This window comes from Annulohypoxylon maeteangense (assembly GCF_022496945.1).
Source record: "Annulohypoxylon maeteangense strain CBS 123835 unplaced genomic scaffold GGS22scaffold_7, whole genome shotgun sequence".
Classification (NCBI taxonomy): Eukaryota; Fungi; Ascomycota; class Sordariomycetes; order Xylariales; family Hypoxylaceae; genus Annulohypoxylon; species Annulohypoxylon maeteangense.
Window position 1 is genome coordinate 763,683 of NW_025953254.1, and position 15,963 is coordinate 779,645.

General features: G+C 47.0%; 4 protein-coding genes across 4 annotated transcripts; 2 read left to right on the forward strand and 2 right to left on the reverse strand.

The window, feature by feature from the left end:
• Nucleotides 1-39: 39 nt before the first annotated feature.
• Nucleotides 40-2,722, reverse strand: GGS22DRAFT_161608 (mitochondrial outer membrane 72K protein). Its single transcript, XM_047961111.1, has 4 exons — nt 2,388-2,722; nt 1,359-2,322; nt 818-1,291; nt 40-761 (listed from the first exon to the last, which is right to left on the reverse strand). The coding sequence occupies exons 1-4, from the start codon at nt 2,574-2,576 to the stop codon at nt 499-501; spliced, it is 1,890 nt and encodes a 629-aa protein (XP_047819514.1). The 5' UTR covers nt 2,577-2,722; the 3' UTR covers nt 40-498.
• A 344-nt stretch (nt 2,723-3,066) lies between these two features.
• On the forward strand, nt 3,067-4,350 carry GGS22DRAFT_161609 (aminotransferase). Its single transcript, XM_047961112.1, has 2 exons — nt 3,067-3,897; nt 3,953-4,350. The coding sequence occupies exons 1-2, from the start codon at nt 3,179-3,181 to the stop codon at nt 4,062-4,064; spliced, it is 831 nt and encodes a 276-aa protein (XP_047819515.1). The 5' UTR covers nt 3,067-3,178; the 3' UTR covers nt 4,065-4,350.
• A 980-nt stretch (nt 4,351-5,330) lies between these two features.
• GGS22DRAFT_187965 (acid protease) lies at nt 5,331-6,866 on the forward strand (the record flags this gene model as incomplete). The annotated part of the gene is made up of 3 exons (XM_047964666.1): nt 5,331-5,726; nt 5,780-6,646; nt 6,732-6,866. The coding sequence occupies 3 exons, from the start codon at nt 5,331-5,333 to the stop codon at nt 6,864-6,866; spliced, it is 1,398 nt and encodes a 465-aa protein (XP_047819516.1).
• A 1,242-nt stretch (nt 6,867-8,108) lies between these two features.
• Nucleotides 8,109-10,674, reverse strand: GGS22DRAFT_132541 (CASC3/Barentsz eIF4AIII binding-domain-containing protein). The gene is made up of 2 exons (XM_047958504.1): nt 9,823-10,674; nt 8,109-9,768 (listed from the first exon to the last, which is right to left on the reverse strand). The coding sequence occupies exons 1-2, from the start codon at nt 10,503-10,505 to the stop codon at nt 8,301-8,303; spliced, it is 2,151 nt and encodes a 716-aa protein (XP_047819517.1). The 5' UTR covers nt 10,506-10,674; the 3' UTR covers nt 8,109-8,300.
• Nucleotides 10,675-15,963: the final 5,289 nt, after the last annotated feature.

Consider the following 15,963-nt stretch of genomic DNA (forward strand, 5'->3'; position numbering starts at 1 on the left):
AAAAGACATGTCACTTGAGTGCGGACACGATAGGTCAAGCTATCAAGATACTGCAAATGTATTCTCTAAACACATAAGCCTGCCACTCGTGTAGTATCCATAACGATAGCTATAAACGTCCATCCCCCTTTTTTTACTGGTCCACTAGTCATGACGTGAATGCGTTAAAGCGCGGCCGCAACATCCCCCGATGCGTCCAGCTTTCAACCGACAACGAGAGGGAGGTATTAATTATGTACAATACTAGGTACAGGTACAGTGAATAGGACGACATCATTACCAGCGCATCGTATCGTCGTTCGGACCTATAGACCCTCGGCCACTTTCGTCAATTTTCGTGCGAACCCGAAACATACCCTACCCCGAATAATTAAGCCTCGCGCAGTCGCCTTGAGATGAGTGGAGTCGCCCTGTTTTCCTGTCTGAAAAAGTCAAGTACCTAGGTAGATAGGTAGGTAAGTAGTTATCAATGACTGTGTTGTGTGTAGGACCAAGTTTTTAGCGAGCACCCGCGAATGTGGCGCCCATCCCGCCAGCTCCCGCGCCCATTCCTTGAAGCTTGGCAGCAAGTTGGGGGTATTTTTCTTGGACTTGGATCTGCGTCCTTGTGGCTTCTGCGTACGAAAGCGCATTGACGATCTCCCCGGGCGTCCTGGCAAGCTCGGCTGCGCGCTCGAAGTACTGGAGCGCCTCGGTGATCTTGCCCTGTTGGAGAAGCAGTTGCGCCATCGTGGCTACGGCAATGTCACATTCCGGATCGACTGTAAATTATTAGCATTTAAATTCGACACATCCATATTTGGGGGCGTGTCCTTACTAATCAGCGCCTTCTCGCATAGTTTCTCAGCTTCACTGAATTCCATCGTTTGTTGGAAGAGTGCTAGCGCCTTGTTGATTAGGGGTAACACGTTCATCGCCATGGGCTTGGTCTGCTTTTCCATCTCCATGGCAGTGTCGAACTTCTGGATCGCTTCTTCGTACTTAGATTGATCCAATAGTAGTTCTCCGTAGTAATTGTACACGTCAGGGACGCTGTCAAAGTTCTTGACACACCGACGGAACGTTGCCATCGAGGACGCTACAGAGCCCATCTTGTATTGCGTCACGCCTAGTTGGATGTGCGAAAAGATGAATGATGGGTCGAGATCGATCGACTTCTGGTAATCCTTCGCAGCGTCTTGGAATTCGCCATGGATAAAGTGCAATTGGGCACGGTGGTAGAAAATGTCCGGATCAGTGTCATTCTGGCTCAAAGCTTGCTCTAGGTCCGCAGCAGCGCTATTCCGATCGCCTACCAACAGCGTGTCAGTTTAAATGGATTTCCGGCTCTTCCGAATCACCAGGCTTCAATTACTTACCCATTTCTAGATGCATGCTTGCCCGTTTAACGTAGCTCTGGGTGTAGGTCGGATCGAGCTCGATACTCTTGTCCATGTCTCGTAGAGCTTGTTCTTGCGACCCACGCAAGTTTCTGAAGGTACCTCTCAAGTTATAAGCGAGCGCCTCGTGCTCGCCCAAGTCATCGTACTCTAGAGCTTTCTCAAATGCGTTCGCAGCCTCTTCATAACCTTCGTGGGTTTTCTTTTCCATCGCCTTAAGCCCGATTTGCAGTTGGCCTAGACCAGTTGATTCCGATAGTTCAACATCATCTTCTAGACCCTCAGGTCGGGATTTCGAGCGGAAACTCTGGATATAGTTGGAAACAAAGGTCGGACTTGGCAGCTTGTTAGGGTCTTTGGACTTGATGATATCCTCAGCCTTCTGTTCGGCGACCTTCTTAAGCAATCGCTCAACAGCATTGGTGCTAGAATCGGTCTTGAACTCGTCGATAATGCAGCTAGCAGTGTAATCGAGGAGCGATTCACTGAATTGGGATAGATGTTCGTAGGCATTGGCTCTTCGGTTTAATGCCTTTACGTAAGTGGGGTCGAGGCTGATAGCGGCGGTGGTGTCCTCGACGACCTTATCCCAAACACTTAAAGCATTGTAACATGCAGCCCTGTTGGAATAGAAGATGGAGTCTGGCTTGCAAAGAATAGCCTTCGAGTAGAGGTCAATAGCTCGGTTATAATCTTTGCTGCCATAGGCCTTGTTGCCGGAGTTCTTGAGTTGCAAGGCATAGTCCCGGCGCTGTTCGTCAGTGAAGGTGGCAACAGTGGTTTCGTTGATCTCTGGTAATTCGTCGGCGGCCTCTACGGTGGGAGCTTTCGATTGTTCACCCGAAGTGGTAGGTGATTGTGTGGGTTCTGCCTGACGTTCTGCTTCTTTCCTTTTCCTCCTCTCCTTCTTGCTGAGCTTAGGTTGCGCTGCGACTTTGGGTTTCTACTCGTAGATAAATGTAAGCTACCAGGCGGCGGGGGATACGAGGTCGAAGGCGGATAACTAACAGCGTCATTCAGATAATAAACCACACCAGCACTTGTGACAACAACAGCTACACCGGCGATAGTATAAACAAGTGCTTTGTTCTCGGATGCCCAATTGGTGAAGCGACTCCAGATAGAAGATTCGACCGGGATGGCAACGGGTCGGGCTAATGGAGGCGTCGGCGGCGGAGCTGCAGAAGCACGAGACATAATGAAATAATAGGGAGATGATATCGACAATTACGTGGGTCAAGGTAGTATGCGACAATAGGGGGCGAGTCGAGGTCGCGAGATCGTAAGTGGATTTTCGAGTTGAGGGCTTGATGATGTTGTTGCAGGAAGCTTTACCAAAAATCGATCAAATCGATATAATCCATCGAAAATAGTCTGCACGGCGCAAAAAAAAGTTTACTTAGCTATGTACCCAAGTACACTTTTTCTTCTATCCTAGCCTCTTGTCCCACATTAATGTGCGCTGTTCTATCGAAGCTTAAGACCCTGTTGGCCCACATCCTCTCGTCATCAGTCCCTGCTACCCTGGTACATCGTGTTTATGTACATCAATATGGATGTACATAGCAGGTACGTGTACGTACCGCATTTGTCATCCCCACCCTGACCGATCTGATAGAAGATAAGGATAAGAATAACCCCCACCATTCAATGTTCCGAATATTTGGAGTTCTCATATCCTTCAATACCTACACCCTTACCTCAAGATGACATTCACTAAAGATGAATACCTAGGACCTAGGTACTAGGTAAATAACTAACCATAATAACCAAGGCCATATCCAGGGTGTTTAGAGACAATGGCCGATTTTCGTATATTTACATCCATCCGATATGACCCGGAACTCTTGAAAGTTCCTAGTCTCGGGTTTACGAATATTGGATGGAATTCAAAGTCTTCGCCCTTCTATATGCTCGACTTACATCGAGACCGCATGCTAAGAGCAGCTATTCACTGGGACTGGGTGGCTGCTGTAGCCATTATTTCTGGGGAAGAGGGTTTAGAAAACTTCGAAAGATTCCTCCAGAGCGCTGCTGCCGATCTGGTCAATGGACCCCATCGATTAATGATCACTCTAGCTCGGGATGGAACCTTAGGTTATGAAACATCCTCGCTCCCGGGGACACACTTGAATAACTTACACCCTGGATACCTGCCGAGCAAGTATTCTGACTTTGAGTCTTCAGCATTAGCTACGGAAAGCAAAGTTCCAATCAAAGATACCGTTTACGACATCTTTCTTGATAGTAAAATGACAACAAAGTCCGAATTTACTCATTATAAAACTACCATCAGAGATATGTATAACGATGCAAGGAAGCGAGCTCAAGTAAACCCGGGCGATAATAAGGAGGTGCTTCTTGTCAACGACGATGGGTTTATCATGGAGGGCACCATTAGTACCCCCTATTTCTGGAGAAACGGGAAATGGGTCACTCCTCCTGTTCCAAAGAAGTTCGACACCGTTCAAGGAAGCGGTGGGAACGACGGAACTACTAGAAGATGGGCCCTGGAGAGGTATCGATTTATAACCCTTCTTCGGGGTGTGAGTGATTAGTGCTAACCGAAACAGGGATCTTGTAGCCGAGGAAGCTGTCCTTGCTGATTCACTGGTAGACGGTGAAGAATGCTGGATAAGTAACGGTCTTCGTGGCTTCATTTGTGGAAAAGTGAGATTACGCTGAGCATCGATGCTTATGTCTGTCTATCGGGCGGTTACATAGCAGACGAGTCCAGAGATCCAATAAGCACAAGGCCGACATGGTCTAGTCCTATTAAAACATGGTACATGCGCAGGAATCAGCTATGTTGTACATATGCAGACCCGATGAGCTGTTTTCGCATAGACATACAGATTGAATAGCTACATATAGAAACAGGACGCAAAAAACAAGAGGTTTATATTACAATAAGACATCAACGAAACAGTCATTGAGGCCGCCTAGACAAAACCAATATCAGCTTATGCAGATATCACATTTTCACATGCTACTTATAGATCTACCAGTTACCGTTGTCTTCTTGTGTATCTGACTCTCAGCCTCCCGTTGGCGCAAGACAAAACGCATCATTCCGGAGAGGCAAGTTCTACGTACCTCAAGCACAAGCACAAGCACACCGACTCCGAATAGCCTAGAAATAATTCGATCTTCAAAAATCACCAAGATACTTAGTTGAGGAGTCCAATAACGGGCAGATATCAAAGAGTTCTCCAAGAAGTCTATAATGAAGCAGTATCGACATATACAATGTGTATGTAGAAGTTTTTATTATAGAATAATATACGAAATCCCATAGTGTAAGTTTGAAGAGAACTTGATCTACTGTCATACATGAGAGCAGTTTCCCTTGACAGTTTTAAACATAGGTACCTAGGTAGGAAACCGCTCTTGCCACAAAGGAGCCGAAACAGACCGTATCAAATTAGGTTCTCGTGACGTTCAATGTTTTCACCGTCACTTGCTTAGATATACATGTTATGACTAGGTATAGGTAACTCAAGATATTCCTTCCTCGTCAAAGTCGCTCATAGCAGATATCACGAATCAGGAAGTCTCAATATCCGAGTCTATCCGAACCCCTTTTTGTGCGTCTGCTCCAAGCCAAGGCAGGAATGACTCCCCCCCTGTAATGGTGAAAGTTTGAAACTCCTTCTCTTCATATTTTCAGCCCTCTTTCCATTAGGATAGCAAGAGCAAGCCATATAAAGTCCTACATTTCTCTCTCTCCGGTCTCATGTTTTTCTTTTCTCCCTAAACCTCCATCATTATCCAATATCTAGGTGTACCAACATATTTTCTATATCCCCTATCCCCTATCCCCTATCCTCTATCCTCGATATATCTAGCATCAGGCATCGTTATCGTTTCCATTCCGCACAAGTCACCAGCTGTTAGTCATAATTCCAATAGAAACTCACTCGTTCGATCCACCCTAAGATCACTGCAACCATGTTGTATGCTGCCCAGGGCAAGTTCAAGGCAGACCTAGGTCTCACCAAGATCAAGGTCATCCATAACCAGAACTACCAACGTCATGGCACCAAGTCCTATGTCCATTCAATGAATCGTTACCGTTTTGACCCTACTAAACCTGGCCCATATCTCCATGTCGACAAGGTTAGATCGCATGGTCTGCTCCCCCAGGAACTCCACGCGGCACTTGGAGGCGTTGTCCACACAGAGCGAACACTTGTCAAGAAGGATGATCCTGGTGATGATGGACAGACCGCAGAGGTTACTGCCGAAGATCAGCAAAACGACTCCATGTATATCTGTGAGGTTGGAATCGGCGAACCCGTTCAGAAATTACTACTCGATTTTGATACCGGTTCCGCTGACACATGGGTCCGTTGAATCTCCAAATTTATCTCATTCTTTTAATCTAATACTTGTACTAGGTTCGATCGACTCTCGAGGGCAAGACTGCTCACTCAGACCATAACGCTTTCGACCCCAAGAAGTCCAAGACTTTCGAGAAGATGACCGGAAAGAAATGGAAGATCCAGTACGGGGACGGCTCGACTGCTTCGGGTGATTGTGGAAGCGATACACTGATTCTGGGGAAATTGGCTATCAAGAAGCAGACAATCGAGTGTGCTGCCAAGTTATCACGACAATTTTCTCAGGGCACAAGCGATGGTCTTCTTGGTCTTGCTTGGGGAAAGATCAACACGGTCACAGATTCTGGTGAAGCTGACCCACAAGCTACTCCTGTTGAGAACATGATTAAACAGGATGACATCCCCAAGGAAGCCGAACTCTTTACCTCGGCCTTCTATAGCTCGCGTGACAAGGATGCCGAGTCGTTCTATACATTTGGTTTCATTGACCAGGATCTTGTGAAGAAGTCCGGACAGGATCTTCAATGGACACAAGTTGACAACAAGGAGGGCTTCTGGTCCTTCTCATCCGAATCGTGCTCCATCAATGGGGAGAAAGTCAAACTGAGTGGCAACACTGCCATTGCTGACACCGGCACCACGCTAGCACTTATGTCGGATAAAGTAGTTGAGAAGTTGTACGATCAAATTCCAGGGGCGACCTACGACTGGCTCAATCAAGGATACATCTTCCCAACTACCGTGAAAGCAGATGACCTACCAGAATTCAAGGTAGCTGTTGGTGACCAGGAATACGTGATCCAGAAGGAAGACTTAGCCTTCGCCCTTACGGACGACAAGAAGAACTGGTACGGAGGTGTACAGAGTCGTGGCATGATGCCTTTCGATATCCTTGGTGACACATTTTTGAAGAGCGTCTACGTCGTAAGTCCTATGCCTGTGTCCCTTTTGATATCATTTTTGCCTTTCCTTGTTCCATGTCTTGTTGTCCTAACATATCACCTCGCAGGTCTGGGATCAGGGCAACAGGCGTTTGGGCCTGGTGCCAAAGATTCAACCAACGCAGAGCCTCGAGCCGCCCCCTGATAGCCCTGGCAACAATGGGGCGGAGAACGACCATGCTACGGATGAGTATATCGTCTAAAGTCATGTTAGCTGGCGGGAAAGTGTCGGCTTTAGCAAATTGGAGGGCATTCGGCGTCTACAACGATATGCGGTCGTCAATGACCCCACAGTAGAAGTCCGTTGAAGACCGAAAGTAAAGCAGGTTCCTATGAACATCGTCTCTCGCTTCGGGTTGTTGAGCTTTGTTTTTCTGTTGGCGGCGACTTCGTTGGCCCAAGATTGTCTACTCTCGCTCTGTATTGCGCCTACCTAAACAACCTAAACAACGGTGCTGTTGTACTTCAATCCCTAGCTCACCTAGATAGAATGGAATTTCTATACCTAGTTTTACCCCTATCTTTCTTATCGACCCTCTTGAAAATTGCTTCGCACCGAACTTGGCATTACCATATCATTTAAGACGACTTGCAAAAACTGGGAATCGTGATGACCACCCAGGTCTTACCTGAAAATATCCATGATTAAGCTTACTAGACGAGATATATTTTTACGTACGCACCCAAGCTGGTACCAGGCGAAGTAGATGATTGGGTGAGGATTCTACTTTTTGGGGCGGGCATTTGAATTCACTGCGAACGGCATACCAGACAATCAGCATAATATTGAGAAACACGCATATATATATCAGACCATAGCTTGACAAGTCAGTTACGTATATACCAGCGTCACATATCAATAGAGAAGGAAGACGGCAGAGAGAAAAAAGGATCGGGGAAGGGGTTTTGGGTGGTAAATAATTTAGGTTTCCTACGTCCGCGACTGAACCCGCGGTACCTAGCCACTCTCTTGTCTTCGGTCCTCGCTCATGCGGTGTGTGTGTGTGAACTAAGCTCCCCCTTTTTCAGCTCGGCCTGATGCGTTCGTGATAATCCCCAACTACCTCCCACTTTAGTCCCTTCTGATAACCTCTGCAGTTTGCTCCGTGTGAGGAAGACCCCGACCGTGCTCGTTGCTGGGTCTTCCCGAGAAGGCCAATAGCTCGCTTATCATGCGGAAAGAAAAGCAAATGTAGAGGAAAGCATAAACTCCGCCGAACGCCTATGCGGTATGGGGCCCTCCCAGAAGTCATCGGAAGAAGAAGGAAAAAACACAATAAGAGCCATAGCTGGAAGAATCGAATCAAAAGAAAAACCAGTTCAGACGGATGAAGTGGGGAGAAGACGCCTCCTGTCCGTAAAACCAAGTCCGAGACCGGTTTCAGGTGGGAAAAGCTCTCGTAAAATTGCTATAGTACCGTAGGAATGAGGATAATGGATATTCTTGTACATTGCCAGTGGTAATCCAAGGGGTGAAGCAAAAGGAGAGCCCCAAGACTCGTAGCCAGACCGATGCCCTAAACGACGATACCGAATATGCCCAATCTCGTTGACGTGGAATGCGCATGCCCGAGTATCCCGCCATCTCTAGTTAGATGATTTAAAGCCAAAACGTCAACAGCCCACATGGAAATAGATTACTGCGGATAATAGACAACGCCGGGCCCTGATGGGGGGTAGTAATAGCCGTCTGGAGTCGGGGTGACCATACCATTCATACCGACCACGCCACCGGGCATCGGGTAACCCTGAGGTGCCGGGTAGGGGTATGTCGCCATAGGTGGTAGCTGAGACGCATCGTAGTAATAGACCATGCCATTGACTTCTTGAGCAACCAAATTAGAACTGGGATTACCTTGACCATTTGGCTGGCTAGTAGGAGTCTCGCCCTGGGGCTGGCCTTGTTGTTGAGTCCCCTGTATGAAGTTCGGTGCGGCGCCTGATGGGGGTAGCGAGCCAGGGTAAGGGCCTGAAGGATAGTAGTAGCCCTGCTGCGGTTGCATCATCTGGTACGGCTGGTAATAATTCTGCTGAGGAAATTGATTCGGCTGAAAAGGTGCAGCATGAATAGCACGCTCTGGGATTTGAGAGAGAGGCGTGCCGGTTGAATGCTGAGACGGATACGAGGGATGACGAACATGCGATTCTTGGCCCAGACTAGTCGACACCTGAACAGGGACTTGCTGATGGAACGCTTGCTGGTACGGCTGAGACGGGTTTTGGTGCATCTCAGGCGATTCGATGCCGGCTACCGAGACCGTCTTCTGAGGCCGGGGTTGGTGCATTGGAAGAGGCACTGGTCGGTTCTCTTGGAAGATCGGCTTCTGGACAGGATGCTGCATTTGCATTGTGGTGTCATTGATATTAGGGTGCCCAACGCCACCCGGGCCCTCGCCTGGTGCACCGTCGACAGCGGGAAGCTGTTGCTCCGTTCGAGCTTGTGGGGGAAGCCTAACAACGGGCCGAGAAGGATCGTAAGGTAAAGGCGGCCTCGACATGGTAGAACCAGTCGGAGACACGAGATAGTCCCTACCTAAATCAGGAGCAATAGAAGAGCGCCGGCTGAGGGCAATGCTTGGAGTGTACGCACTACCTGCATATACACTTCCACCGAAGACACTAGTTCTTCTGGAGAAACCTCCAATAGACCCGAGGCCAGACCTTGGCTTTCCCCGTAATCTCTGGTTCGGACGCATAGCTCTAGGAATAAATATAAACGACCTGTCGGTAGCTGGGAAAATGTACCGAGGAGGGAAATCGGGCAAGGAGATGCGAACTGGTTTATCTCGTCTCAATGGTGGTCGGTGGTCTGGCAATTTTGTATATTGTCGTACTTGTATGCCTGAAAAGACAATGGGCTCCTTGACTCCTGGGAAAAAGACCCTGATCTGTACATTCCCAACGTGCTTGTCCGTTGCCATCGTCCGGTTGATCGGCGTGGAGCTTGGTGGACAGGTAGGAATGAAACCGTCGCCGTTTGGTGGACCGTCATCGGTAAACGAGGGCCGCGGTTGTCGAACGTGTATGGGCTGTGCAACTACTTCGTGCATATCATGGGCCCATGGACCATTGGTCGTGGGATCGGCTTGACTATGCATTTGATGACTATGTAGGTTAGTAAAAGGGGTGACACATTGTTGCTGGTCTTTAGTAACATACTTGATAGGAGCATAGGGGCCGCCGATGCCGCCACGGCCTCTCCCTCGGGGGCCCCTACCGAAAGGACGAAAGCCGTTGGCAGACGGACCGGCGTGCCTGTGATCATGCATGAAGAATGCACCCCGATTGGGAACAAAAGACGGATCCTCGTCTCGCTTGCGCCTATACTCTTCATGTTCCTTTCGTCGTCGATCAACAAGTGCTTCTTGCGGGTGTTCAGTATTTGTGGTGGCGGAATTGGAGCTGACCACTATAGGGGCCGATGATCTGGATGGAGGCTCGGTAGATTCGTCAAAATTCAAGACTTGGACTGGGGTAGCTCCGCTCGAGATGCTCAGGTTATTCAGCATAAATGCGGTGTCAGACACAGCGTTTTGAGTGGACTTCCTAGGATTTTTGCTGGGCGGGCTGCCGGAAGACTTGGATTGTGCTCTTTTCACATTGCCGTTACCATTGGCTACCTGACTAGTCAATTTCGGGGCAGCAGGTGTGGTCGGTGAGGCCTCATCAACGTTACTAGTATCGCTGTCGTCGGCTGGATCGGGGTCTTCGGAAGCCATAGACCCATCGGTCAAAGAGTCGTCATCGATATCGAGCTGGTCGAGACCTCCATCATCCTCACCTTCGTCTTCTACCCGACGGCGGTGGCCGATCATTTTTCTTCGTCGGACTGCGGCTACCATGTTGAAAACGGATTACTGTTCAAGGGTGCGCTATCACAGGCAAATGGCGGGTTCGGGGCTTCGAAGCCGAGGACGGGGTTTGGTTGAACGATGGAGATGGACGGTAGACGGTAGACGATGAACGAGAGGCTTCCTAGTAGAGCTGTTGACGAGTGCTCGGGCACGACGTGGGAGACGTGGACGTCTTGGTGGATATGGATATCATACGTCGTTCGGATTGGCGGGCGTGATATCGGACGATGGGCTTCCTTAAGAAATAAAAACCTAAAGGCGAAATAACCGCCTGCGGTGCAGAAAAGAAAGGAAAGCAGGTCAGAGAAATCAATTAAGAAGCCAGTATGCCTATTTTCCTAGGATCGATCCCTTTTTTTTTCTCTTTCCCCCAAAACGATAGAAGTTCTCTCTCTCACACACTCTCTCTCTTTTCTCGTCGAGCCGGGTTTAGACAAGCGGGACAGGGAAGAGGAAAAGACGGCAAGGAAGGAAAACAATCTTAGAGCAAGAACTTTTATAGAAAAGCCTCCGGGCCGGTGAAAGATATTCACAGGCACTGCGGAGGAGATATTTTTGGTGTTTTTTTTCTTTTAGGTGATGTAGTGACGAGGAGGGCTTTTTGTTGGATAGATGTAGAAGCCAAGCCAAAAGGGTTTAATATTTGGAAGTTCGAGGTCAGGATTAGGTAGGCCTGCTTCGGTTTGGTGTAAGGTTGAAGGTAGGTTAGGTATGTAGGTTAGTGGATTAGTGGATATCCATCTTCCATGGGGATGTATGGATATACGGGATGTACAGTACTGTGCGGTACCAGACGGTAAGCACCTACTATGTAAGCTAAGGTTGCTGTTGCCAGTGAATCAGTGGTAAGTGCCCAGTGGTAAGTGGTAACTTCAATGTTGTAAGTACCAGGTAGGTAGCAAGTATGTAGCGTTGCAGCCAAAAACCGCAGTGCGGAGACAAGTCCAGACAGTCAAGTCCAGATCGGTTTTTCGAGAAGGCACCTCCAGGCATTAAAACCTTCTGATGCTGCGTTCAACGGTGTTGGTCATTATGGTCCGTGCGAGAATTCCCTGTCTTTCTATGAGCGGGACAAATGAACCAATGAGCGTAACTGCGATCCAATGTTCTTTGGGCTGGACGTCTAGACTTCTAGACCTCTGGACTTGCTCTTAGGCAGTCAGATGCGCTGGAAGTTCTGCTCGACTTGACCTCCGAACGTACAAGTACGAAGCTGCACCTCTTATCAACGAGTTTTCACTTTTAATGTTTTTCTCGGTCAGAACAATCTGCCAATGTCTAATGCCATTTTGTTCAATAATAATGACAACGTTGAACGCTTAATACTTAAGTGCTCAATACCTACTACTATTTGTCATAACTTTTCTACTCTTTCGTTCTAATCTGATCATTACCTAAGTTTTACGATCATTTATTCAAGTAATTCATGTTTATTCATATTTCTGCTATGCGTTCTTTTATACTTGCGTACATGCATCGTATAGTATTTTGTTTTATCTACTCTTCAAATCTGGTCATCGGTCTATAATTCAAATCCCTACGTACTCAGCACACCGTACACTGTACAATATCTAGCAACGCATACCTTGCAGTGGTATGTAGGTATGTGCCGAAAGGCGTACCTATTATACAGCGCCGTATCTGTGCCACCACTAGTCCGCGGGCAAGAATTCTGGTCTTTGAGAAAAAAGTCCTCATTCCGTAAACAAACAGCTTTGGCCAGCATAACGGAGACCTTTCTTAGGTATGTGTATAGATACCTACCTATCATGTATTCATCCATCCGTGCGCCATCACTCGCCGAGGCCCCTCTGTAATGCAGAATCACGTCCAAATCATCCGAGTACAACTGTAATGTACAGCACAATCCAATCTTTACCTAGCACTCACCACTCTCGACCAACCAGTCTTTACACGTATCGACGGCATGAATCATTGCCTGTATGATCCCTGTCCACCTTGGACTGTGACAGAGTGGATTCTTCGAGAAATCTCCATCCTCTCATAACTAGCACTTGGAAGCCACCTGGTCTCGTCTGTTTCGTACCTAGGTATGTATAAAAACATCGAGATTTAGTGCTGCCAAGCTGTTAAAATGTTATCGGCTACGGAAAGGAAATCCATTAATAAGCTAGGTATAGCACGTCTACCCAGCGTACCAGCGGCCTGTTCTACCGTTCTCTCTTATGGTGACCTCCGGTATCGCCAACCTGCTGTCATACCTCACTACGGTAGACAGTGGTATCGACCGTCATATTTGTTAAGCTATCTCGGTATTTAGTGTTAAGTGTTCAAATTTACGTACAATCTCTATCGCAGCTCCCTGATACATATACCGACGGAGGGCCAGCTCGCGGTGTCTGTTTACCTCTCACGCTCGTCGATTTCTACCAATTGAAGGAATAGCCAATGGGCCATCTCGTAAGGCGTGTCAAGCATTATGGAGTCTTGTGCAAATCCGCGGTCCGCCAACGTTGATCTTGCCCTTTTTACTGCATACAAGATCCAATGCCGGTCTTAGAAGCACGTATGTTGTGGCCTATAACAGCGTTCGCTCAAGTTTAGCGCAAGCGCGATTCTTCCGAACACTTCTTTAAAGCCGATAGGTGTATCATTTACTAAGGCAGAGATGGTTACGAGTAGCGGCAACACACAGACTCGTCTATTTATGGCAGCTCCCATTTTACGCAGTGCGTTCATAGTGTCTTGATACTATCAAGATACTGATGGAATGACGTGCTCCCATATACGTGTTCCTCTTCCAATTCATTTCGTCCTTCTTATACCCATACCACCTAGGTAAGTACTCGCCTAATATTATACTTATACTAGTTGGAGCCATAAACAACAATAGGGAACAAAATAAAACCTCAACTCTCGAGTAACTGCTTAAAGCATAGTTGGCTGACAGGTACTAACTCAGGTGAGATTTAGTTGTGGCTACTGCTGGTTGGGTCCAGTTTGGCCAGAGACGACGGCCACGCCAACGGAAAACAATCAATAGAACGTGAACCATGAACTGGCAGTGGATATCGCGGTAAATTCTTCTATTGGTCTAATATTTTAACTGGCTGAAACTTGTTGCAAAGTAAACATTGTTAACCTATACTGCAAGTGAGCTTTGCGCTCATTAGACTGCAAATAGGTTTTTTAATACTTACCTGCCTCCTACCGTGTCTTAAAGCGATAGGACATCAAGTTCTCGTCAGGCATGCCCCTGTAATACTTGTATTAAAGTCAAATGCAACTTGGATCAAGCTTCTTTAAGAACTAGATAATCTTTAGTGATTGGCGACAGAAAAGTGTTAATAAATATTACGCAATGTTATGAATGAGAATCGTATAAGGTGTTGAAGACATGGAGAAGATAATCACCTGTTTAGGTAGTGAGGTTGCGAAGCGAAACTTCAAAAGGGGAATGCCTTTGTAACAAATGTACCTAGGTATATTCCCTCGGCTGTCCAAGACAACCACCTTTGGTAATATGGCATGTTGATAGGTATATGGCCGGCATAGGTGAAGTGACGAATAGAAAACCATTATGTATTTTCCTCCATAACAAGCGTTCTACTATCTTTCCCAGGATCGCCAAGGCTCATGATTAATTTCAAGTAAAGCAATCGATCGTTTAGAGTATTACCTACTTCAAACATGGCATGCAACTTCGACGCATTTGCTGGGGATGTTACCATTTGATATGTTTCACTTGAAACTACATGTTTGCAATGCAACATTGAAGATTTAAAGACTCGGCAGCTCACCGGGGTGACGAAGATGGACAAGCTCCGGGCCGATTCGGATCGGAGCCTACGAAGGTCTCGGACATGGCGAAAAGGGAAGTTGACGTTAATCGCTAAAAGCCGAAGAGGTTCGTATATTCGAGGATGAGTCTCAAAGCGACAAGCAGGGAAACCATATTCATACTCTTTTGTGAATATCCAACCCGATGATGTAGGCACATACTTAGGTAGTAAGCAGTACAAACGAACCTGAGTTTACATCTGACTTGTTGGATATTCCGTGACTTGATTTTTGCGTATTTTGATATTCAAAGTTATCAATAACCATTTAATTGCATCATTGCTGATGTGCTTGCCAACTTTTGTCTTATTACTAGTCAGCCGCGACTCTATCGATGATAGCAGGTGGTGTAATAGGCAATGGTTCTCACATAAAGCCCAGCGTCCTAATACGGCCTTGGACAGCTATTGATTTATGAACTGTGCGACTGTTACCCTGGTGGTCATAGGATAGTCATACTAGAGAGGCGTTCTTTTAGACAACAAGCCGCGTCATGGTTTCCTAGGCATGATGCAAGACATGAATAGTTCGGACGTGCCTAGTGAAAGCTAGACGATAGTAGTGGCTATGGTTCGTAAAAAGCAAATAGAAGATTACTTGGCGTATTACCTTTCCTCCGCTCCGTGAACTGTTAACCCCGTGCAGGTCCGTGGTATATATCTCCCGAGGATTGATTCGGAGACTTGAAGTGGATGAAGCCGCATCCAGGCTTAGCTCCGTATAGTCGGAGAGAAGATGTCCAATTAGGGTAGTTGGTAGTTTCCTATTCCGATCTACATTCATGGATACTGGCATACCTCGGTCAGATATGTATGTGATAGAGATCGCATATCACATATGAGGAAAGTCGGATACGCCGCAACTACTAGGTATGTAAAGGTATAAGCCGAGATCTACGCGACTAGGTACGTCATCGTCATCAGTTGATATTGAAGATTTCAAGGGTATCAAAGTGTAAATGTGAGCCTCGTAAGGCAGGCACGTAGCGGTCGTAATGTAGCAATGTATCATACCTACAATCCCTCCCCCGGACCCCCTGACAAGTGTCAAATCCTCACTTTGCCTCGGCGTCTATTCCATTGATGATCATACAGATACATGTAAAGAGAGCTATACTATGTAAGTAGTATGCAATGTAACTGAAGCCATTAGTTAGACCTTTAATGTATCCGATTTAATATTTATATAATTAGGTAGGTACTATGTTCTATAAATCTCTTGAAATACAGTGTCGATTACAGAAGTAATATCAGGAAATAGATTTGTATAGGTTTTATCTGAACCATTATCGGCTAAAGTTCATACAGTATGCGAATGTGAGGACATGCACCGTGTAAAGGCATACGTGGACCATTTTAATGCGGCAGTTAGGTGATCCAAGCTTGTTTGTAGCGTAGACCCGGGAATTGCTTGGAAGTAACCACCTATGTATACAAGTACCGCATTTCAGGAAACAGCCTCACTCGTCCCCTCCCCGCTTTCCCTTTAAGCAATCCGTCATCGAAGCTGGGTTTGTTGCTCGTTAACCCGCCTTATTTGTCGCCTCCACTGCCCCGCTACTGCCTTTGACTAGCAGCTCTGATAGCACTAACAGCACAAGGTACCTAGTGAAAGCTCGGACCATGTATCCACCCATTTAACCTCG